General features: G+C 41.3%; 1 protein-coding gene across 1 annotated transcript in view; it reads right to left on the bottom strand.

Moving 5' to 3' along the window:
• Positions 1-24,671, bottom strand: part of prex2 (phosphatidylinositol-3,4,5-trisphosphate-dependent Rac exchange factor 2) — a 110,885-nt gene that overhangs the window by 69,771 nt on the left and 16,443 nt on the right. The window contains exons 2-11 of the mRNA XM_074693234.1: positions 21,389-21,460; positions 18,890-19,012; positions 17,315-17,419; positions 14,198-14,299; positions 13,175-13,336; positions 8,723-8,856; positions 7,760-7,863; positions 6,142-6,291; positions 5,549-5,690; positions 344-444 (exon numbers count right to left, since the gene is read on the bottom strand). Coding sequence (XP_074549335.1) covers positions 344-444; positions 5,549-5,690; positions 6,142-6,291; positions 7,760-7,863; positions 8,723-8,856; positions 13,175-13,336; positions 14,198-14,299; positions 17,315-17,419; positions 18,890-19,012; positions 21,389-21,460 — 1,195 coding nt within the window. The remainder of the gene's footprint in view (positions 1-343; positions 445-5,548; positions 5,691-6,141; positions 6,292-7,759; positions 7,864-8,722; positions 8,857-13,174; positions 13,337-14,197; positions 14,300-17,314; positions 17,420-18,889; positions 19,013-21,388; positions 21,461-24,671) is intronic.

Raw genomic sequence — 24,671 nt, 5'->3', positions numbered from 1 at the left:
ATATAACACAAACAGAACAGCTAGAAGAGATTAATAGTTACAATCCCTTACCTAAACATTGAGTCAGGGAGGTGTTTAAATGGGACACCTGCTAAGACATAAATAAAACAGCTGCATCTGCACTGTGGGCACACGCCAGGAAAGTGAAAGAGTTGTGAAACTGCTTGTTGAATGAGGAACATTCACTGGAAAAGCAAAGGGGTTAGGTGAGGCAATGGCAGGCATTTTCATGCTCTAAACCGTGCAGTAGAAGTAAATTAGACTGAAGCAGAGATTTGGTTTTAATATGAAAAGCAAATGTTGATTCAGCAAGGCTAAGCAGGAGGAAACTGAAAGAACCAACCGTGGTGGATGATGCCATTCTCCAGCAGAGCCTGACCCAGGTGAACTCCTTCCTCTGGGTTTCCCGTCTCACCGATTTCCATCAGCCAAGACACAAGCTCACTGGGGACACACGAAAGACAACACTGGCATGAGAACACACACAAGGATAACACAGCAAAACATGCACGGCCCCCTCGAGGGGAATCTTGAACCTTGTTTGAAGAAGGATGTGTGTCATCAGCAGAGAGGGCTTTGGATTTAACCTCGATTGAGTCTTAAAGAGGAAAATATGTTGACCTTTGCCGCTCTAACAAAGACACTCTACAATACGCCATGGAAAACATTGACTTTAAACTGATGTGAGAGTGAAGCAACAAACACTATCTTGGCGTAAAAGGAAGATTTGTTTACTTTATGCAGCACATCTCTGTGTTAAAATAGCCTGCAACTTTGGTCTGAGATTCATACAGTTTAACTCGATTTATTTTGGACTTACAGAGTAACTCAATGAGAAAACAAAGGATTTTCTTGTAGCTTGGGAAGTCCAGGATGGAAAATGCAAGATCATTTAAGCTCTGCAACATCTTAAAATGGGTAGCGAGAACAAAACATCGACCAAAACAACAAACAAAGACATCTTCTGATGGCCTCAATGAGCTAAATTGGATAATTCGCTATGATTCAGTGACTCAGACAGAGAAAGTTAGAGACCAAATTCACAGAGACAGAGAGACAGTCTATGTAGAGAACCAGCAGCCTCACTGATTACATCTTCTATGTCCCGTCTACCCTAAAAAATAAACAAACATGGCCACTGGAATCCTGTGGATTTCACTTCCAGGCCATGATGGAGGTGGTCTGGTGTCAGCGTCGAGCCAAACCCCCCACCTCCACTTCCTGCTCTTCCATCCGTCCAGCATTTTGTGCTCTTAAACCACTCGTCTCTGGCGTCTTTTGCTCCGTGGCCGACCACAGGGGGAAAAACACTCTATAAAAACTCCATAACAATGTCAATTCGTTAACCTCTGTACCTACACCATGGGAGGAAAAACACCCTGAGAGTTTGGACTGTGCAGTTCTCATGGCCTTGGGCAGATTAGGGTCAAACACGGGCAGGAAACGGTTTCATGTTGTTTAAACACACATGTGGAGAAAACAGAAACTAACCACATCAAGTTAAGACTTCTTATGTAACTAACTGAAAATTTGAGATTGTAAAACTGGTCTGATCAGACTTGTTTTATCGACTCTAAATGTGAAGAAGTATACCCAGCTGTAGATGTTTGGAGCATTCGTGGCTCCTAAAATAAGAAAATTCTGTCTTTTAAAATAAAAAAAATCCTGTTTTTTGAGCAACCCTCATTAGTCTGGAGGCTGTAATCTCACAAGTTCACATATTTTCTTGCTCTGTTCAGTATACTGTAGTTTAATGCATCAATTTGTTGTGAAAGCAGATAAGCTGAGTTTGACCATTCTCTCCAGAAAGCGACAGCATGTCTTCCATTTTTTCCACCAATTTCAACTGAAATTATTTAAAAAAGGAAAATAAAATTAAAAGTAAACAAATGTCCCCATTTCTTGTGGCTCCAGTTTCACTAAGTTAAACATGTACAGGAGCTAAATTCCTTAAAGAACCAACTCCAAGTTTAACTCATTTTCTCTTTCTATATGAAATGTCTGATTGCTGGGAAAAGCCTTAAAAAAAGCTAGAGAAGTTTTATGATAATATTTAAACATAGGCTATTCTTTTTAGTCTGTTTCATCTCCAAAGAGGAACTTTCAGTTTATGTAAATTTTGGCACCCTCTATGGACAAAGTGATGTGTATTTGATGTTGATCTCATCTGTTAAACGCCTGAGTAGTGTTTGGCAATTTATAAACAATCAAATGTATCACTTTTTGTTAAATAAATATATATTTAAGAAATAATAACAATTCTTTACGAGTTGCCCATCGTTTCATCAGCAAAAGTGCTCATTTTTTGTCGGTGGCCTTTACTGGTGCTTCAAATATGAGGCAACAGCCAGAAGCTAACCTAGCTAAAACTATAGACTGCATATAGAGTGGACAGTGTGGCTCCACCATTTATCATTGTACGGTTATGGAGCCAAAATACCCCTGTCGAAGGCGTCACCATTGGCAGCAGTTGTGCAGCCAGAGTCTGCGCAGTAGAGACTGTGAGGGATTCTGGGAGAATCTGAGTGGAGCTGGGTGACAAAAATAATAATAATTTTTTTTCTCCCCAGAGTCTAATCACTTCTTGACTCTGTCTCCCGACATATTTTACAATCCCTGAAAAAAATAAACGAGAATGGCAGCTGTCAATCCTTTTTAAATGTTACGTAAAGCCTCGTTTTTAACCTTGTATAACTAACGAAAACAAAACTTTTCAGAAAAAAGAGGACTTGAATACAAGACAGCCAAATGATATCTTCAAATCACCACAACAATCAGGCATAAGAAACATTTCTACGAGGAGTATTAATTTTTTCGAGTTTGACCACGGCCCATCTGGAATGGCTGGAAAGGTGGATTTTTTAACCTATACTGCAGCCAGCCACCAGGGGAGCAGTTTTTGCAGTGACCTCACTTCGAGCCGAGCAAGCGGACGTCCATTTTTTTAACAATCTATGGCTAAAACTGACAATTGGCATTAGCTAGCATGTTACTAATGTGATGAATGTGATTATGCTGTTGCTGGCTTAACAGCTCAACAGTTTCCTCTTGGTCCAGTAGACTGACTTATATGTATAAATCTATCTCCCTGATTTGTCAAATAAAGCTACTCTTATCCACATGCAGCAAGAGCAGCAGTCTCTGTGCGGCTTGTATTCATCGTTCGTCGACTCTAAAAGAGCAGAGGGTTTATTCCTTGTCACAAAGAAGCGCAGCGACTGACAAAGACAAAGGGCATTTCTTACAGGGTGTCAAACCTTTTCACTGCGCTCTTTTCAAGCCTTTCATCAACATCCATCACAACAAGCGGACACCATTGTCTGTCACATGCAGAACAACTAACACTCTGAACCTCCTTTGTTTTCCTGCTTCTTCCAAGTTTAAATTGGATGATGACTGCACGCAAGGTGGCTGTCACACACATTTCCTTTGATGAATTACACTGTCACAGGAACCAAACCACAAATACGATTGTGCCGCTTAAGAGAGGAGGAGTTGGAGTCCAGCCTTCGGCCTTTAAAAAAAAAATCAAACAGAGGAAGAGGAGGCGTGGAGAGAGAATAAAAGCGTTTCACAATGGGAGGAGAGGGCTGAGATGAAGCCAAAGGCAATGTGGCTTTCATCAGAGACATACCATCCTGCTTCCAATTCGCCTATTACGCCTACATGTAATCATCTCCAAAATCATCACAGACAAGGGGAGAACAGAGGGGCTTGAGACGTCTCTCCAGCCACAAGTGGTCATCCAGGTGTTGGACAAGTTGTGTAGAGAGGGATAGGTTTCCAAAAGGAGCTCCTCCTCGTGGCTTTCTCACCATACGATCTCTTCTGACTCGACGAGGTTTGATCCGTTTAATCTTTTTAGCTGACGGATCCATTCCTCCTCTAAACCGCGAGGGATCTGGTGTTGTCTGCATGGACCAAAGGAGAAAGTAACCCCTCATTCCAAACCACTGTGCCATGTAACATGGCCACAAGTATGTCCAATTGAGCTTTTTGGTTCTTTTTACTCTGTTCTTCTAAAATAACAGTGATTTTTGAAACGACTGCTGAAGCTCTGGTGATTTTCAGTGTGATTACTACCAGTCAGAACATCTCTGTAAAAAATCCAAACAAATGGAAAACATGGCTCGTTTTGAATCACAGTGGTGTGTTTACAAGGGAGATTTGTTATGGGATTTTGAGGCAGAGTTTCAATAACATGAAACCAAAAAATCGGAAATTCCTCCAGTGTCATCGCGCTATAAAAAGACTTCAGCGGCGCAGACATGTCTCATTCTCAAACTTTGAGCGCTCTTTGACTGGAGCCAGATGTTTGCACACTTTATAATCTCCGTCCAGCCTTGTCACCTCCTCAGTCTCACACAGTGTTGACAATGTGGGGAGTACATTATGGCAGAAAAAGGCTTCACTTGAGTTGCATTGGGGGGTAAATGGACCCTAAAATTGAGGTTACAGGCTTTTTATGACTTCCCAGCTGAGGGGATCAAAGGGTGTGATTTCCCATTACATTTTCAGTAAAAAGCTTTAAAGCTTAATGAAAAGAAGTTTGAAGATCATATGATTGTAGCTCTCATCTACGAAAAAACAGCTGAAGTCAAAGTCCATGTCCCTTTGCTTGTTGATTTTTTATACGAAGTGAAGAAGATAGAAAATCTTGGAAGCTAAATTCAAAGAGCTTTTTTTTTTTAGATCAAACCAAGAAAGAAAAATGTTACTCATTCCTTTGCATGAAAATCTGGCTAACTGATCTGACAGCAACACATTTGCGTTTGGTGGAAGCTAAACACATAAATGAGGGCATCGACTCACGCATGCTAAAATTAGCTCAAGGATGGAGCCTTGATTTAAACCCTCCCCGCAGTAAATATTCTCACCTCTCAGGACGAGGGAGATGGAAATAGATGTTTAGACTCATTTAAAGTCAACACAGAGAGCTTTCGGTAAAAACTCAAGGACGTGAACTGCTGCACATCTGCCCTCTATGGCATCACTCCCCCCTCCTCCCACCTCCCCTGATGCAGTTACCTCACGGATTCCTCTGCAGAGAGCTTATTGTAATCCAACATGGGCCAAGACAGAGAGTGAGAGTGAGAGGGGGCAGTCAGCTGAGCCGCACAGGGATATCTCCCTTTGATTTATGAGCAGCATTCAATGGCCGATCCGTCCCCAGACACCACACCAATAATCCTTAAATAAGATTCATGGGCTAAATCTGGCTGGATTTGATTTTCCCATGACTGCGGCTGCAGATATACATAAAACACAGTCTCCTGAGCAGAAAGCACCAACACTATCTTATTCCAGCTGCTGTCTTTAGAAATCCTGGCTAATTCTGAATGAAAACAGGGTTAGAGAACTGGATCTCTGCTCTGTGAAGTCTGCTTTGAAGATATGATCATGTACTACAGATGCTATTGATCAAAAGAGCCAGTACAAGACCTCTGTGCTTACTTTACATCAAAGACAACAGTCTGAGAAAACCCAGAATGTGATATCACAAATAAACAGTTCCTCACAGTGGATGTGTTGACAGTGAGAGTCTTACCTTCCCAGGAAGCACTTGGGGAAGGTGGTTAGCTTGCGTTTCCGGTCCTTAATGAGGTTGCCTTTAGTCATGAGGTGGTACAGCTTCTCCCCCTTTTCTGACACCATTACCCAGGTATCCTGCTCCATGCCAAGCCTCAGACCTGTGCAGCAGAGGAGGAGGAGGAAGAGAAGTGTAAAAAGCATGAAAACATCATCAACAGCGTCTGTGATTATGGCTCCAGGATGGTTTGATTATAGCCACTTTGATGATTTTATCTTGTATGAGTAAATATGAAACAGGAAGCATGTGTCTTCATTTAGAGATTTCTTTTGAGAAGCTGAAAACACATTTTATTCTACAAATCTACATTTTCTACTTAGCTAAACATACCAAACCTGGACAGAGTGAACTTTTTCAATTCTTCAGGTGAAATCCGTCTGTATTAATTTTCCCACACACTGCAAATATTCTCAGTTGTTTGATTCAAAACAGATGTTCAGCACAGGAAAGAAACACACTGGATATCAGCCCCCTCTAACTGACTGCATTCACAGTGAGCAGAGCCGCCCCCCCGCCCACCCTGACAGTGATCCTCCAAAGCGCTTTCTTACTTTTCCTTCGCTCCCTCTCTTTCATGATGGCCTCCAGCCACTCCTGCTTCTCCTCCGGCGTCTTGGCCATGCAGACGAACCACTTGTTCTTGGCCGTGTTGTGGATCTTCCAGCCGTTGTTTACTATGTTCCCACTGCTGTGGTAGTCAGCTGTGCGGCAGAAGAGGAGGAGAGTTGAGACTTCAGATAGTTTTATAGAGCCCTTTCCTCGAGAGGGGTGGAACAAGACAAATCAACTTTTTTTGGGGGAACTTTTAAGCTCAGCCTTGTGTTTCATGTTTGGAGGGGAGGGTTTGTCAATTAGTGGTCGTGCTGATCACGACACCGTAAACAGAGCTGGGCTCACAGTAAACTATGAATACCTCATTAAACACAGCAATAAAACTTAGCAGAACTGCAATGATTTGCTTTATAGAAAACAAGGAAAGTTGTTCTTATAGAGAAAAGGGAGTAACACACAAGAAGACGCATGTTATCTGAAAGGTTGAGGCTTTTTTTTTACTGTACTGTCTCATTTATCTTCCAAAAACAACATCCATTATGAAACTATCGAGACAAACGTAATCTATCTTCAAACACTGACTCAAAACTCATTTCTCCAAGCTCCAGTGCAGAGCCTTCATAGCCTCCTTATTGAGTGCTTTATTGATTATCAGTCTACTCTGTTAATGAGATGAACGAGGGGACACACATGCACAGGAAGAGCCATCCATCAGTGTTATTTACAACAGAGCCCTCAGAATACTCCTCCTAAGTCCATGGGTGCTCGAGATTTGACACCTGAACTTAAATGTAAAGAAACAACAGTCAAAGGAAACAGACTCCTGACTATTAGTTAAACCTTTCATTATTTCCTTCGTAACTTCATCCCTGTCTGACCTATGATTTCCCCTCTCTTAGAGGGTGTAACAAAAAGCAAACCATCACGATCATCAATTACAATCATGTCTAAATGCATCTACGTGTCCTTCACATGGTGTGTCTCCAGGGCGTTTTTCAACCTCAGGCAGCGAGTGTGTGCCTGGGAAAGAGTCGTGGTGCTTTCATTACGTAGGAATCTGAGCTAAAATACTCCTGTCGCGCTGGATTTCAGATTGAGATCTCCCTCCTGTGGTGCAGAACACCCAAGAGTTTCTGCACCACCGCCTTCCTCACGTGTTTACCCTCGCGCTCTCGCTCCAGACCCAAACCCATCCATCTCTCATCAAAAACACCCGAACACTACCCATCCAGGCCGGCTGGATGGAGAGGAAATGATGGCTTCTACAAATATAAATGATAATCAGCGGCTGTGTGAGGCCAAAAGACACAGGAGATTGAGTTCAACAAGTGCTAGCACCGGCACAGCCCGGAGGACGTGTAACCATAGATGTCTTAAGTTATGTGTATAGGTAAATCTTATTTTTCTGCTGGTGATCCAAGTTTAAAAACCCACAGATGGATCCCAGCTCAGGCCAAAAGCCATACTGTTGACATTCCTGTGAGGGTTATTATGCCACGTATTGCTGCCAGCAGCGCTGAAATAAAAAACACAGCCCCCCAGAGTGACTGAGGACAGACAGAGTAAACTTATCAGCCCAGAATAAATGTTGATTTATGTTTTTACAAGAGCTCTTACCTGTGCCATCGTCTACATTTTCCACCTCCATCACCTCTGTGTTGATTCTCCCTCTGAACAAGTAGCGAGGACCCTCTGTAGCCGTCTTGCTGTTTTTTAAACGCCTACGACAGAGAACCATTTTTGATCATTATGTGTTATTCATTTAATCCATTAGTCTGACTCACTCATAACTCATTCAGGATTTCATATGAGACTAATTAAATTCCATGTTTCATTTGTGTTAATCAAGCTAAGCAAAAGGAAAGAAAGGTCAAGTTATTAAATTCAGAGCGAATGTTCTGTTTTTTTCCTCCTTTGTCTTTCTTTGGTGGCTGGATCTGCTTTTATGCACTACCTGCAGTCACTTCAGCGTAAACAACACGTACAATAAAAGCAATTCAAAGCAGGTGGCAGCTTGGTTGGAGGTGGGTAAACAAAACCCGATGAAAACACGTTGAGTCGACATGGTTGCGTTTTTACCAGCTGGATCAGGGCGAGCAGCAGGTACTGTATCTACACGAGCACAACAAAGGTCTGAGAACAGCGAGAGCTCCTGACTCATCTGATAAATAAATGTCACATCATTTGTTTCCTTTGAAAGCGCTTGAAAGATGAATCTGCTGCTGTTCACACATTGTTTTATAACCCCATTTTGATTGATCACATGCACTCTTTTCCCTAAAACTTTCCAAATCCCTCCCTCACGTCTCTTTTATAACTCCCTGACTAAAAACTAAATGACTCCCACAGAGCACTGCTGCCTCTTATAAAAAAAATAAAGCAAAGGGAGTGGAGTAGTGAATTATTTATAAAGACCAGGCTTCAAATGTCCTGCAGGAGTGGAGATACAGGGAAATGTGAAATTAGCATAAACAATATTTTTTATTCTGTCTCTTATAAAAATATCCTCTCTGCATTAAAATGTAGGTTTTGCTAAAGTTTTGTGGATTTTGTTTGAAGAGTTAAAAAGGGTCCAGACACCTGTTTTTCTTCTTGCAATAGACGAGGAGCTTGTCAAACAAGAAGAAAATCCTCTCTTGAATGTTTCCAGCTGAGATCTTCAGGAGGACGCCGTGCATGAGCATCTCTGTGCATGTATCTGTGATATTGGAGCCCTGCAGACGGAGGAAAAGAAAGAGTAAAATAAAAAAGACTGGACAAAATTTTACATGCAGAGAAAAAGATATCAATCAAGTTTTTTAAAAGTGTTTATTCTGCAAGTTTCTTCATATCACTGCAATGTGATTTAGTATTCACACATGAGGAGGATAGGTTACAAAGCCCAGCCTTTCCTGTTCCCTCTCTCAGGGGTCTGTAAAAACACTCCCTGCTTCCTCACACCAGATTGCTTTGGGACTTTAAAACACTGCAGTTAATAGCTTCTATACAATAACATCCCGTCCAGTCAAGCTACGTGTTACATTGTCGTGCCTGGTCACCACATTGCTCTGGGTTCCTGCTGCAAGTGATAAAATGCGACGTCTTTTTTTTTTTTTTTTTCTTACCTTGCCTACTCTGGGAATTTATGGACCACGTTTGATCGGCCCCTCAGAGCTAAAAATAACTCCCCACGCACAGAGCCGGAAAATGTGCTAAGCATTTCCTCCTGCTGGAGACATCAGCGGGCCAAAACCTAACCCCGCTTTTTCCTTCTTTCTCTCTTCACTCTCTTTGATTCTCTGCCTCCTCCCTTCCTTTCTACCCATCATCTCTCACTCTTATCCCCTCCCTTGACTTCCCAGTTTCGTCCTCTATCTCTTTCACTCTTCTGCTGCACACTTTTTTTAAAGTTCTCCTGCTCTTTTAGGGCCTTTTGCCTTCCCAGCTCTTGACCAGATGTTAAACTCATTTGCAGCCAATGAATGTGTGCACACCAGACGAGGAGAGGCCAGCTCGTCGTGGTCACTTCAAGGGACCATGGAGTCGCACTGATACTTCCCATTTGTGTTTTACAAACTTTAACCATTAACATTTTGTTGGCTCGTGTTTTTTGGCTGCAGCATATTTCTATCATTCATCACATCAATAAGTTCCTTCCTCGCCAGAGTACATACAGTCTTAAACATAATCCTCAGTCATCTGTTTAAACTTAATACAAACCTGTGCTTTCATAATCAGACAGCTGCCAGACAAAACAAAGTAAAAAAGGGAACAAGTTTTAACAACATGGCAGAATATGACACAAAAAGTCTGAATTCTAATAAACTGATGACTTTTTTGAAACATTTTGAAACTCCAGTAGATTGTACGGATGCTATTTGAACCAAAACAAATAAAAAACAGAAAGTGAAGAGAAGGAAGGTTGGAAACTTCAAGCCTGCTGGTCTAAAATTAACATATTTATAGAGACCGAAGTGACAAAACACAGGCACTCACATCACTAACCAGCCAGCAACCACCGCCCTGACAAACTGCTGGCAGTAGTCACCATGGTGACCACGAGCCATCGCCCTGTCTCTCCCACGCGAGGTGAACCTGCCAGGATGCCCGAGGGCAGCCAGCTGCAGAGCAGGTCAGTGCTAACAAGCAATCAGAAGGAGGCTGAGGAGGAGCAGGAAACTGGAAAAAACAGCAACAGCATCCCTCACAATCGCTCCTCATCCCTCCATCATTCCTCAAACACCCACACAGGAAGGCGGGATGCAAACATTGCTTGACTTGCTCTCTTTTTTTTCCCCTCTTTTCATGGTGTTTCTACTCTCTTTCACTCAGCTCCATCCTGCTGCCGCAGAACCTGGCGTGCTGCAGTTGGAGGGTCCTGGTCCAGAATGAGCTCATGTTTATAATTAATAAAACTGCTGAGGGGAAACTGGCGAGGAGCTGCAGCCAGGACCGTGACGAGTACAAGATGTGTCATTCAATCCTGAGATAAGCTGAGCTAAACCTCATTCTGTACTTGGATTTTGAGCTTTTACTGGTTCTTACTGGTTCCTGGTTTGAATCATGGCTGAGGTCTTTCGTTGTGGAGTTTGTGTTTCCTCCAGCAAAACTGACGCAGGTTAGAAAAGAAACTTGATCCCCTAATATGTCAAACCTGTTTGCACACTGATGCAGAAACTTTCTTTCATCATTATTTTTTTAGACAGGTTTGATTTTCTGTGCTTTTTGCATTGATCCAGGTCATTTGAAGTCAATGAAGTTTGATAATTGCTGTAAGATACTCGTATCGTCATCATCATCATTTAATGTACCTGGGAGGTTGGATATCAATGGCAGAAATGTGACACATTTTTCTGTAATTTCGGGTTATGTTAAGATGATGCATGAAAATGTGTGTGTGTGTGTGTGTGTGTGTGTGTGTGTGTGTGTGTGTGTGTGTGTAAGTGTGTGTATGTGCCTCAAACATTGAGACACAAACATTGCCCTTTAACATCTGGTGACACTCTCCTTGATTGGACCCAGTGTTTTCTTTTTCTTTTCTCAAGTAGTGAAAGAGTCGCAAAATCGTTGTCACTGCATAATGAATCAATTTTTTTCGTACTAGGAATTCTCTTGATCAATGGATAAATGAACATTTTTTGGGATTATGGATCCAAAAGATACATCTGAAAATAACAGACAGCGTGCAAAGGTATGAACTTGCACACATACGAGTGAGACTCTCTGGTTGTCAATCGGATGATCAGGAGGATGACCTGTCCAAGTTGTACCTACCTTTCTTCTGCATAATGCGAAAACAATCAATTTATAGAAACTTGAACTTGTTAGCCACATGTTAAATCAAGTTCGACTGCATCATATCTGAGCTGAAAAATGTGTATCTCATTCAAACAATCTGCTGCTGCCTGCACCATAGTGAAAAGATGAATCAATATCAGCAAAATCTCAACTTCTGCATGTGGCCAGAAACATTCAGGCCCTTTTCACATGAAGTCAGGTCAGTTTAGCCACGTTTTCACCAAGCAGTCCGGGTCGGTTCAGTACAGTTTGGCACGGTTTGGTACAGTTGAGCCTGATCCCGTTTGCGTTTCCTCAGCAAACTGTGCCCTCTCGTGGTCAGCGGCGTGTAAGCCAGATGCGGAAAGCTGCAGCTGTTAAATAATAGCGTGACGCCGTAGCAGCGCGACACAGTCTAACCCGCTAATAAATCCAACAAAGAAGAAAAACACGACACAGTAGACAAAGAGCATAGATGGAAGACATGCAGCATTTCATCCTCTCTGGGATTGGCATGTAGCTCTTTGGTACAAAGTGCAATCAAGCTTTTGTTTCAGAGAAGTCTGTGTGCCGCCAGGAGAAATGCAGCCTCTGTCGGGGTAAGTGACGATTCTTTTGACCAATCAATGGTCTGCAGTGTTGTAGCTCCACCTACCGAGAGCGGATCGGTTCAGTCTGGCACCCATACGAAAGGGTCCCAAAGAGTGGGATGGCTCGTCTCGGTTATTTGGGGATCTGTCCCGGGATAAGTCAGTGGAAACGCTGTAAAATGTGCGCCGTACCGAGACGAGGAAACGCAGCTTTACAAAGCCATCTAGTGATGGGCGAGTACTGCTATCAGTACTGGGTATCAGGCCAATACCAGCCTTTTTTCAAGGTACTTTTTTCAAGGAACTTGCGAAGGCTGCCGATACCAGCAGCCAAAACTCCAGGCAAAAAAATCTTACGTCAAGCAAGTCCTTCTTGACAGTAGCTGGCTCTACATTGCTGTGGTTTAACACCACGGCAAATATGCGTCACGTCCTGTTCAGACAACATGAACGAACCAGGGAGAGTTAACAGTTAAACTGTTTTGCACTTCAGTTTTCTTTGACTCTAAACTCTGACAACTTTTTGAGTTTTATTTTGGGCTTAATGGCAGAGTGACTGTGCTGTCTTTGTTCAAAACGATCTGTCAAGTTAAATTGAAATTTTATGTTTCAAAAGTAATAGTAGTGTCAGTACTTGGTATCCCCGAGTACTCAAAAGGGAGTACTCGTACTGGTATCGGTCAGAAAAATCATCAACCATCCCACTTTTCTGCCACATAATTACTTTTACTGTTTGTCCCTTTGACCACCAGACGGCCTACTGACCCCTAATGAAGGCATCCCACAACCAAAGAGGAAAACTAATCCAAAGGGAACCCCTGGGACCAAAGACCTGCAGCCTTCCTGATGATGATTGGATCCGTCACCCTTAAGCATGACGGCTTTAACAGCAGGCGATAACAGCCTCATCCAGGCAGAAAGGATCTGCTCATTGTGAATACAAGCCATTGTTCCAGAGAAAGCTTTAAAGGCTACAAAAGTCACGCCACGTGGAATTCCTGCTGGATTGCTTGCATGGGGCTAAGTGGCTTTCAATAAGTCATGACTTTGAGCTTTGGCGCGGGGAAAGCTCAGCTGTGTGTTTAAAGAGAGGAAAAAACGTACGAGCAGACTCTGACCTGAAGTCATTGCAGCCAATTTAAGCTGAAGTCATTGGGTGGGATTAAACACTTCAACACAGACTCACCTCCCAGCCCTCAATATGGGATTGCCACTCCTCCAAAATCTCCAACTTCTCCATCTGCCTCTTGGCTTCGTTGATGCTGGTGCACACAGCCTTCATCACCTGCAGAGACTCCTGCACAAGGGGGTAGTCGTTGTGTTTCTTGGGGGTCCTTTTCAGCAGCTCCTGAAGACACAACACAAAATTAGAGCTATATGAAAGAGATTTGAATATTTTTGAATTATTGTTTTTATAAAATCCGTGGCAAATCAAGCCCCGAATCACATATTTTACACACTCAGGAAACAGCTCCTAAATTTCCAATTTATCCTACATTTGCTTACCATGCAGTGCTTCTTAATTTCAATGGAGTAATCCCCTGCTTGCAACGATCTCACAGAAGCAGTTGCAATTGCTGCAGCTACAATTAAAACGCTGTGTTTCAGCACAGCAGCCACCACCAGCCTGATTTACACTGTTCTATCTGCAGCCAGTGATGGCTATCTGTGTCAGTTCAGAGGAGGAGGCCGTGGCAGCTGGAAGACTTCAAATGGCAGAGCATCAGATTACCCCCTTATTATTATTACATCTCTGCGCCCGTGCACAGACGCAGTGGCTGTTTAGAGAACACTCGGGTGAATTAATAGATCATAACAAGACGAAAGAGACGGGGCAGCTCAGATCACCGACTCCAACAAGCCTTTGAAAGTGTATTCAATTTCGCTCACATTTCAAGTTGGAAAAAAGGAGGTTTTAAAACAAACAACTGAAAGAGCAGGTATGAATGAGGCTGGTCAAAGTGTGTGAGTGAGCAGCCGGGAAACGGAGGTGATGATAGGCCTTGTGTTATTGCTACAATGTGGTTGTGCTGGAGAACTAAAGCAGAAAGTGTTGGAGCATGAGGCCAGTGTTTCATTAGAGAGGGAGAGGTTGATGTGAATAGAACGGGACAGCCCTAACTAATGACTAGGTGGTGGTGCATGAAAAGAGGGATAGAAGGTGCCTATCTCTTTAATGCAGGGTTAGCATGCCAGAGACCAAACTCACCCTGAGCAGCAGCGGGTACTTGCAGATCCTCTGAATAGGAGCTACCAGGTAACCTTCAAGTGGGACCTCTGGGTTTTTTCTGCCTCCAAGCAACATACAGTTCTAGAAAAAAGTGGACAAGTTAAACAAGGCCGACAGCTCTACATAGATATATCCACAGTATGACATGGACTGATTTGTTGCACGTTTCTGGCACTCAAAGGACTTAAACCTATTTGTCACTGAGGGTTATGGGTCATTAGGTTAACTGCTAATATTTGCCGTCACCTCCCTTTCACCTGAAATTTCCCTGAGGTGCTGAGTTATAATGCAACAATAAACTAGGTTATGTATTCACAGTGGGCCAAAGGTTTAGGGCAGGTTAGCGGATATCCCCTTTCTGGCCACTGAAAAGCCTCAAAGGTGACCTGAGGTACATAAGCCAGTAGCCAAGTGCCGGTCAAGGGGTAACACAAGATTCAAAGAGTTTTGATGGAAAGCGCTGTCACCAAAAGGTCAAAGCTATAAAGAACTCATTAAATCAAAGTCAATTAATACCTTCGCCTCCTCTGGCTCCAAAGATTAAAGGCACACATGGACAGTAAATCAGACACAGAACTCTTCTCTGGTGGTGTGAATATTACGTGCATGTGTGTGTGCTTAGTTTCCCAATCCATCCATACTGTCTTCGTAAAGGTCATGTGTCTTACCAAAGAAACAGCCAATCAGCACGGGTGAATGTGTGTAACTCTGCTGTAGAGCTCAATTTCAAAGGGTTCTTATTTTATAGACGTCTTTAAACATACACGGGTGAGAGTGTGATACAAGTGTTTGGCCCTTTAAGCCGAAGAAGTAATAGCTAACATTACATTACTGTCAAAGCCTGTGATATAACACTGAAAAGTAAAACTGTAAACAGGGTTAAGTGGAGTGCATTGAGAGGAAATTCTTCCTGTTGACATAGAAGCCAATTTCCTCCCACATCAGCTCAGGGTAGGAAGCTCAAACACCAAAAACAAATCAAACTGGGTAATGAGATCTCAAAAATCAGCACTAATCAAGACAAAAGGAGATTTTGGTAATTTTCTCACTTGTCTTATTTGTAACTGTAGAAAAAAAGTGATGGTCTCTGTGAGTGATTTTTACAGCTTGCTGAGATCTCAGCTATGAGAAAAACGTGACAAGTGTGAGATCACAGATTTTACTCATTATGAAAGGTTAGCCTGAGTTCTGAAAATTATTTTACAGATGAAAGCTCTTGAATTAGCCTAATTATAAGGGTTCAGGCTCAAATGACTCAAAATGTCAAGACTTAGGGACTCTGATAACAAGCTGTAATCATTTTAGTGCCTTTCAACTGTTCATTAGCTGGAAAAAAGTCCCAGCTGTATTTTCCAACAGCTTAATCATGACGGCTCACCAAACTCCCTGCCAATGTCTTAAAAACCTAACCTTGCACAGCACCCTGAATTTAGCAACATTTATACAAGCTCACCTCAGAATTTACCCCTGAGTTAAATGCTAATGTTAGCTGTTTTAAATCATGTTTTTTTCCTAAAACAAAAACTGTTCCTTTTTTTTCAACAGTCAGGTAAGCTAACATTAGCTCTTGGCCTTTACCTATGGACATTTATGTTGGCTAGCACAGTACTGTAAGCTAGCTTGCATTACAGTTACAGTTAGCTAATATTTACCTAATTATAATAGCACTGTAACACCATCAATATTGTTAGCCCAGAAGTAGTTGCTTATGCTAAAGTTGATAATTGTCTTATTGCTAGCTTATTTTGTAGCTACAGGATTAGCAAGCTTGCTGTGTGCACTAACTAAATAAATGACCCCCCCACACTCACACACTCACACACTCAGCTGAGTTATGTCATGTTCCTAGCTTAACACTACTAGCTAGCTAGCATTACAGTTAGCCAGTACTTGGCTTCTTTCTTACATATTGTACAAAACTATCAGTACCATACAAGTGTTTGCTCAGAAATGTTTAAATGCTAATTTTTGTTAGCTTATGGCTGCAACTGAGTTATTAAGTGTGTTGAATTAAAATATAAATGCCAAAAAAGAAACCCAACATCAATCTGCTATTAGCTTGTCATACCAGCTATTGTAAGCACTCATTGAAATTATAATCAAAATTGCATATTTCATCCATAATTTCAAAAGTATAAACTAAATATATGTGTTACATTTTCATATAAAACAATTATAAAGAAAATGCATGATCTGTTTTCCAATATTTCTTTGTTATCACTGAGGTGATGAAGTCAGAATGTCAATGCAATCAGTGGCAGCAGGTTAAATTTAGGGAACACAGCATTATGCGTATAGTATGGTGTAATTTTCTTCTAATCAGCTTAATTGATTATCTTTTTGTTTGTTTGTTTTGTGTGTTATTGGATAGCCTATAAGTGTATTCCCACAGCAGGGATCACTTGTGTCTAGGAACCTTATTTTGGGGGTTGCAAGGTGAAAAGTTTGTGAACCCCTGGGTTAGCTTTTATAAAAGAGGAACTTGAAGCTTTTCTGTTGCATCGCTGTTTAAACCTACAACCCAACAGAATAGTATAGAGAGAGCTTTCTAGATTTGCACTCTGAGCTGATGAGTCAAAAAAACGGCCACTGTGTAAACATTTTAACCATGTAGAAATGTGCACTGCACATATGCACACACAGAGTGGAGTGAGCTACCAGTGGGGATGCAGTCATCTTTGTTCTGGTAACATGACGCTCCCCTGTGAAAGTGAACGACTCTCAGAGTGTTGGGACAGGAAGAGGGAGTCCACCCACACGAGGGGCAGAGTCACATCAGCTGTCAGACACACTGGAACACAGAGTACAGGCCTTTACATAGTCCAGCTGCTGTGAGTGGGTGACTTTGTGTTTCTATGTGCAACAGAGCGAGACAGTATGTTTTGGTATGTTAGCACAGTCGGGGACACTTCTGACCTCACATCAACCTTTTATCACTGTATAGCTATTAAAAAAACATGCAAAGAAAACATATGTAAACATATGGATATGCATGGATAGACGGCTGTAACTCTGGTAATGATCCTCTGAGACTCGACTTGGGCTGTGTGAAAATATGAATATGACATTTTGCGCCTGTTTTTCACCACTCCTCACCAGTAAAAATGTCCGAACACTCCTGATCTTATTGAGCTCCATCAGCAGCCTCTGGGCCTTCTCGTGGTTTCCACAGTATTCATCATAAATCTGGAAACGGCTCCTCTGCAAGAGTCAGAAAAGAAAGGGTGAACAGGGTGCTTTTGGTGCTTAAAGAGGGATAAAAAACAGCCAGAAAATAAGAGAAAGAAAAGATTGAAAAAGTCATCATAAAAGAGGAAAATGAAGAGGGGTAAAGGAAGCCACATGAAGTAGAAATTAGAGAAAAAAAGCCCAAACAGAGTGCAGGCCAGACGTAAGAATTACAGGGGGTAATGTATCATCCTCCATCAGGAAATACATCATTTATGCACTGTATGAGGGTTTTGATCATATCCTGACATCTGTCTTGCAGCCATCTGATGGACAACTTTCCACCAAAGCAGATCTCATGACATTCATACTCCATTGTCTTGAAGAAGCAGCAGCGGGAGCAGACCACACAGTCTTTAAATCACTCACTACAAAGTCACTACAGAGCACCAAAAATAGTCCACTCTCTGCAGCCATGCTAATCTGCTGCAGAAGACAAAGCTGGTTATGTGGAGAGACAGATCTGTCATAACAACAAGCCAGGCCACTTACAAAACACAACCTCATGATTAACTGTGGAGTATGCCCTTCTTCTTGAATCATGTTTTCTAAGAAGTGAGTTTATGAACCCGCAGAACGACTAAGGACTGGCTCTGCTGTTGTCCAGAAGGGAGTTTTAAGGCAGAGTTAACAATTTGCTGACTTGAACAAGTGGTGGATTTTGATTCAATCAGGTCCACTGTCCAGCTGGCTTGTTTACCTTTTTATGTTCTTGAAGTAAAGTTACATTATGTGATTCTTTCTTGGAGCCTTTGAAGCACGGTGGAGATGGAAAAGTTGTTAAAAGACACAGAAAAAGGAAAAACACTCAAAGAAAACATCAAATTGATTTGTATTACCTCACATGGTCATTTAAAACTGAATTACAGTCCTGAGTCATAGTCCTGAATCATTGGGTTTTTAGTAATGCTGTGAATAATATCCAATTTTCAAAATGAGATCATCTCATCATACACCTAAATCTACAATTTGTCCTGCCAGATTATCTCTCTTTCACCTGTTTCCGACCCAGCTCAGTGCTACACAAAGGTCCTGCTGGTGGTGGAGTAGCCTAAAGCTCAACAGAAGGATGGTGAGATTTATTAGACTTTGAAACCTATTACACACCAGCATGCCTCATGGCTCTGCATCAAAGAATGTGATATATAGCTGGGCTGAGCAGTATATCAGAGCCCTATCAAGAATATCACACATGTGCACTCAGTCATCTTCAGTAATCCAGGGAGATAAATTGACAACATGTGTTGTATCTTGGCATAACTGTATTTGAGATCCTGTAGCTCGCAGGCTTAAGTGAACAAAAGACCATTATTGGATGCAGAGGTTAAATTAGTATCACTGCACAATAAGAAGTGTTATATTTTAAGGTAGCAGGATGAGATTTGACTTGCATGACAGACAGCATTTAGAAATGGTCGCTGTAAAGACGCATGTGTTACTCACAAAGTGCAAGAAGCAGCGCCCGATTTCATGGTGAGCGTGAGGATCAGGCTGGAGCAGTTCTTCCACCATGGACAGAAAGTTTTTGTGAACAGACAGGATTTCCTCCAGGTTGGAGAATAAAACCTACAAAAGACAAAAAAAAAAACGGAACTGGATTATAATTTTGCTTTTCGTACAATAAATACATTTTGATGTCCCAAATCAATGCTTTGGCATTTGCTGCTTTTTTGTGGGCAGTGGGACAAGGGCAGAAAACATTGAGGCCTCAGAACAAAGACTGAGGTTTCTTTGTAATGGGCATCTTGGCTCGAGACGTCTTTGATGTTTAATGTCAAACATTCTTGGAGATATTTCAATGAAGAGGCTAAAAAAAGAGCAGATCTTAAAAATCTGTTGGATGGAAACTGTCCCTTTATGTGGTGTTGACTTCTGCCCCCTTTTTATGCCATTTTTGTGGTGGTATTAGAAGAACAAATGTTGAACTGACTCTGGATTCAGAAAGCAGCTTGTGGATTAAAATCAAGACATGAAAACCACAGGTCATCTGTGGGTGTTCCAGGGCTAAAAAAATAGACCAAGAGATACAAAAAAGAAGCCAAGCCTGATTAAATATGATGAATGAACTCCTGCTACAAAGACTGTTTATCACTCAGCTGCTTTATGACGTCAGTGAGATCAAATTCTAGGATACTTTTCAAACCACGTGCTTTAAAATAGCAGTCCTTTTTTATTAGTCAGTTTTGGAAAGAACAAAGTCTCATGAAACAGATTGACAGACATATTTTTCAGTTAATGCAGCTAACGAAAGAGAGATAAGTAATGGGGCATTTGCATAAAGCTGGTGTAACAATCCAAAACATCAAACATTGGTCACTCTTAAAGGACTTTATCTGAAACTGTTGCACTCTGGTAATAAATTTAGGGTGCGTATTGGCAAGAACCCCATAATACGATATGAATCATGCTACTTGGGTCATGATACTTGGGTCATGATACTTGGGTCATTATACAACATTATCACTATGTATCGCGGTATCACAATACTGTGATGTATTGTGATATTCTTCACAGTTAACTTTTAAAAAATTTAGATGCTGTTTATGGAAACCACACAATATTAGTCAAAATTAAAAGGATGAATTAAGTCAAAACTATTTGATTGAAAACAACTTTTCCATTTTAATGTTTATAAAATACTGAAAGTCAAATACAGTGTAATATAAATACACTGAACTAGAAAACATATAGTGCATCAAGTTTGACACTTAAACTACTTCAACATTAAACTAATGTTGCAAATAAATTATTGAATGAAAGATGTGGTCAGTTCATGTAACTGATTAATGTCACTTGGTGTCACCAATGTTTTCATAAAAAATCTGACGTTGCATACAAAAGTTACTATGATTGATATTATTTTATCAGTCTATTACACCGTAGAAAAGAAACTTAAAATGATTTTAAACTAACTGACCCAAAAATATAGAGAACACTGATGTGCTGATCAATCTAAAATATTGATATATTGATGCCAACGTTGGGATCAGTGTTGATCAATGTTTGGGTGTACAGATTGATTCTTAAGTTTCAGTTTCTCTTCTCTAGTACAAATTTATACACACTCACAAGCACAATAAATCTTGCATTGAAAGTTGTAAATGCGTTGATTTTCATTTCATGTCGCTTCATTTATGTGTGAGAGGAAGTGTGTTTGTAAGACCTCGTGCATGATGTGGCTCTCTGTAGCACCATGGTCATTTTTGTGGCTCTTGGTCTCTGACTGGTTTGCCGCCCCTGATTTAGAATAATAAATGTAAAAAGGTCTGTATTCTTCATTCCTCTTTAAAGAGGCTTTTAACTAACAATAGTGCATTTAAAAGAAAAAAACAACTCTTTTAACTTTCTTGTAGCACTATGAGTTTTCTAAGAAATGAAAAGAGCGTTATAAATTGAATTTATTATTATTATTATTATTGACTTCTAGGGGCCCAAAAGTTGATTTTTGTTGCCGCTGTATCAAAAAGCTGGTATTATGACATCACAGTCTGCTAAAACCTGACCCTACAGCAACCTACGTTTTCCCAAAATCCCCTTTGTGCACAACATTCCCAAACAAAACACATCACAAATAGACATCATCCAAAACAAGAGACGTGCAGTAAATATCCACTGAATGGGTATTTATCCTCTAAAAAGGCAGAACGACAAAAACAGTTTCAGACACACCCCACTGTGAGAGAGCATCCTTTATTATCCCACAGATGGGATCATTTATAAATAGATTATATTTACAGCTGCTTCCTGAATCGCCTACCACCTCTTTCTCCATTCAGAAGTTAACTATTTTAGGTTGAAAGAGCAGCCCAAAGAGGACACACTCACTTTGTTTAGCTTGTGGAGTAATTTGGATGAGCTTAGGTTACAGCAGCGTCTGAGTGAGAGTCAAACTTTTCTAAAATCTTAATCATGCTTCCCCGTTTCTCACAGATTGACCCTCACCTTAACCGTTTCCTCTGTGATGTTCTTGTCGACTTTGGTGGCTGCATTCTGGTTAAGACGATGTAGAAACACCTGAAACGGAAAGGAACAGTTAACACCCTTGAACCGTCTGTGGGATTGAATTACAGATGATGACTTGTACCTGTAACGAGACAAACACAAGGCCAGATTTGAGGCTTTGTGCACAGCTGCAACACTTGGTAACCATCACAATGGATACCTGATACACGTAAAACACAATCTTTGCACCAGGAAGGGGTGAAAACAAAAAACCCACACACACATTATAATTGCAGCGCATGGCATTTCAAAGGCGATGTTAAGTGGCTGGCGATGGGAGGCCAACAGTGTGTGAATTAAGATGGATGGAGAGTGCTCTTATTTTCTTCAGTCCCTGAAGACAACGGTTCCCAGGCTGCTTCACTGCACAAGCCCCCGACAGCCCATTTAATGCTTCACGGCACTTTGTGAGAATGGCAAATTAAGAAGGTGTGCGATGAATGTATTCTTAAAATGTGACTAAGGAGGATTTAATAATTCAACAAACTTTGCCTCAAGAGAAAGCTTCTTTAAGAGACGCCCATCTTTACCTATGGAGTGCAGTTTGTCAGGGAGTAATCAGTTTTCAGGAGAAGGATCTGTGGAAGCAAATTAACGGCATCGCACTTGAATTTGATCAATGTCTGTGTGCACTTCACTTTTAGAGAGCTATGATGAAATCCAACGCAAGGCTTTGGAGAATCTGCCTTCAATAGCTCTGAATTTTATCTTCATCAAACTTAATTTCATGCAACAAAACAAAGTCCCCGATGTTCATATTGTTGTCAAATTTGAATGAGAGAGTTATTAAGCAGCAGGAGGAAGAGTATGTCATTGGCATAGCTTCAGAAAAACAAGCTTGTGTGATGTGGGTTTAGACATTTGTTTTCATTTCCCGTGTCATACCACTGACTCTATCTATCTCTCTAATGGCACGAAAGCCAGGAGCTTAAATAAGATAAAAGCAGAGATGAGATCTGTTAGAGGAATAAAGCATATGCTTGGATTTTTATTATGCCGAACCTGTCTGCTAAAACACAGAGGTGGTGATTCACGACACGGGAGATGAATTAACCAAATGAAAGAAAAGTGAGGCATAAAACTAACAGTTTGATTCAAATATCACACTATTTAAAAAAAAAAAGAGATACAAGGGCTGTCAAAACTTGAATCAGACTCAACCAATGGCCCGTCAGTAATGACACAACCCCACCATCGTGACTGACAGCTTAATTAGAATAGAATAGAATAGAATAAAATGGAATAGAACTTTATTGTCATTGTAACAAGGACAACAAAATTGAAGTCACAGCAGCAATCAAGTAAACAAAAGAAAGAAAGTGTAAAGAAAGTCCAAAAAGGTCAATAACAAGATAGATGATGACAGCTTGTCCATCATTGTCCAGTTCAGCCAGCCTCCACCTCCACAGGGTCCAGGACTGAGCTTCTTCAGTCATGCTCCATTTCTGTCTCCTAGATCCTGTCTGCTCACAGCAGGTGAAGCTCTTCCAATGTGGCGCTGGTGTCTGATGTTAGCTCAGTTAGCCATGTCTGAATAGCATGATGCTACTCTGCCTTCTGGTATTCCCTCTGTTGCTGGGTTAGCACAGCTAGCTCATCCATCTTATTGGAGATAGATCTTACGTTCCCAATAACGATGGATGGAAGGACAGGTTGTTGTCTTCAATTCTTAGCTCACACCTGAGAACCAGCACGTCGTCCTCACCTCCTTCTCCTCACCTTTTGGGAAGACATCAGGCCTTACACCAGTTAGCATTGACATGCTACAGGCTGCAAACAGCTGATTTCACATGTAAACAATGCAGCCATGGTTACATGTAGGATCTCCAGACAAACACAGGAGGAAAAAGTAGTAAAAATATCGCTGAAGCCACAAAAAGTTTGGTGACCATGACCAACAAATGAGCCATAAAAAGTAATGAATTACTCCAAATACAAAGATTACAAAAAAAGAGACAAAAAAAATTACAAGAAACGGAAAAAGAAGAGAGAGCTGCTGCAAAAGGCAGCCATAACCAACTGAGATATGACAGACAATCAGACAGACAATCCAACAAATTCTGACACAGGGAACAGCTTGACACCAGCCAACAGCAGCAACAGCTTCACAAAGGCACGAGCATCATGATCAACGTGATGCGTTCAATGACTGAGTGCAAAGGAGGGGGGGTTACATCTGTCTTTGCAGTTGACTCTAACCATGGGCGTCCCTTGACTGCCCTGCTGATGGCCATAACGCCATCTGTCTGCCCGTGCAGCCACACAGCAGGCAGTGTGACCTGAGCAACCTGACACAACACAGCCACAAAGCATGTAAACAGCTTACTTTAATGAGCAGACAAGTCAAGATCCTTCCCTTAAACTCAGATCTCAGCAACTGGACTATTGAGAGGTTTCACTTGATTAATTATAAACAGATGGGAAGGTGGTTTGGCTAAGTCAGCAGTTGAATCACTGCATCAGACTAATTACAAATTTGAAAAAAGGACATGAAAAAATAACAAATCTTAATGACTCCAACATCCTGAAGTCTTCAAAAAAAAAGGAAGAGTATGAGTGAATGCTTGAATCAGGGCTTGTGGCTGGAAGAAAAGGAGCAGCTTAAATAATCAGCCTCTTTGTTGTGGGCCAGCTCCACGCTGATTACCATTCTGTAGCTGTCTTTCCTCGCAACTCTGCCACTCACGAGCATTAGCATCTGATTAGCAAGTCTAATATGTACAAACACGGAGACGAGTCCTCGTACAGGCCTGACAGGGCATACAGTACCGGACCTCGCTGAGTAAAAGCTGTGCTAATTTGCATTACAAAAAAACGCTTCCTGCCATTGATGTGTAACATCAAACATGGGCTCATTAAGGAGTCTGACACTTCGGTTTTAATAATGTTGAGTCCATTCTACAGGAAATAATCAGTATATCTGCAAAGCACTAATTATACTGTTACATCTGTGGGTCAGCCCTTTTGAAAACAAGAAGAGCCAAGCTGGAGAAGTAAACAACCTGAGAAAAAAAACAGCATAATGAAGTGCAGGTACATTAAATCTGACTGGATTGAGATGGTAAATTGTGTTATCACCCTAGATGATAAGAGAGTGTTTGTTTTTGTATCACAGAAGCAATGGTGTAATTATTGAAAAAGCTCCTCCATGTAGTTCTTTGAAGACAGCACTGAGAAAACAGTGAAGAAGAAGAAAAAAGCTCATCTGAGACAGTGTTCAGAT

This window comes from Halichoeres trimaculatus, unplaced genomic scaffold (genome assembly GCF_033239565.1).
Source record: "Halichoeres trimaculatus isolate MK-OKI-2021-1 unplaced genomic scaffold, fHalTri1.1 fHalTri1_scaffold_18, whole genome shotgun sequence".
Taxonomy (NCBI): Eukaryota; Metazoa; Chordata; class Actinopteri; order Labriformes; family Labridae; genus Halichoeres; species Halichoeres trimaculatus.
This window is presented reverse-complemented; position numbering and strand designations above follow the sequence as displayed.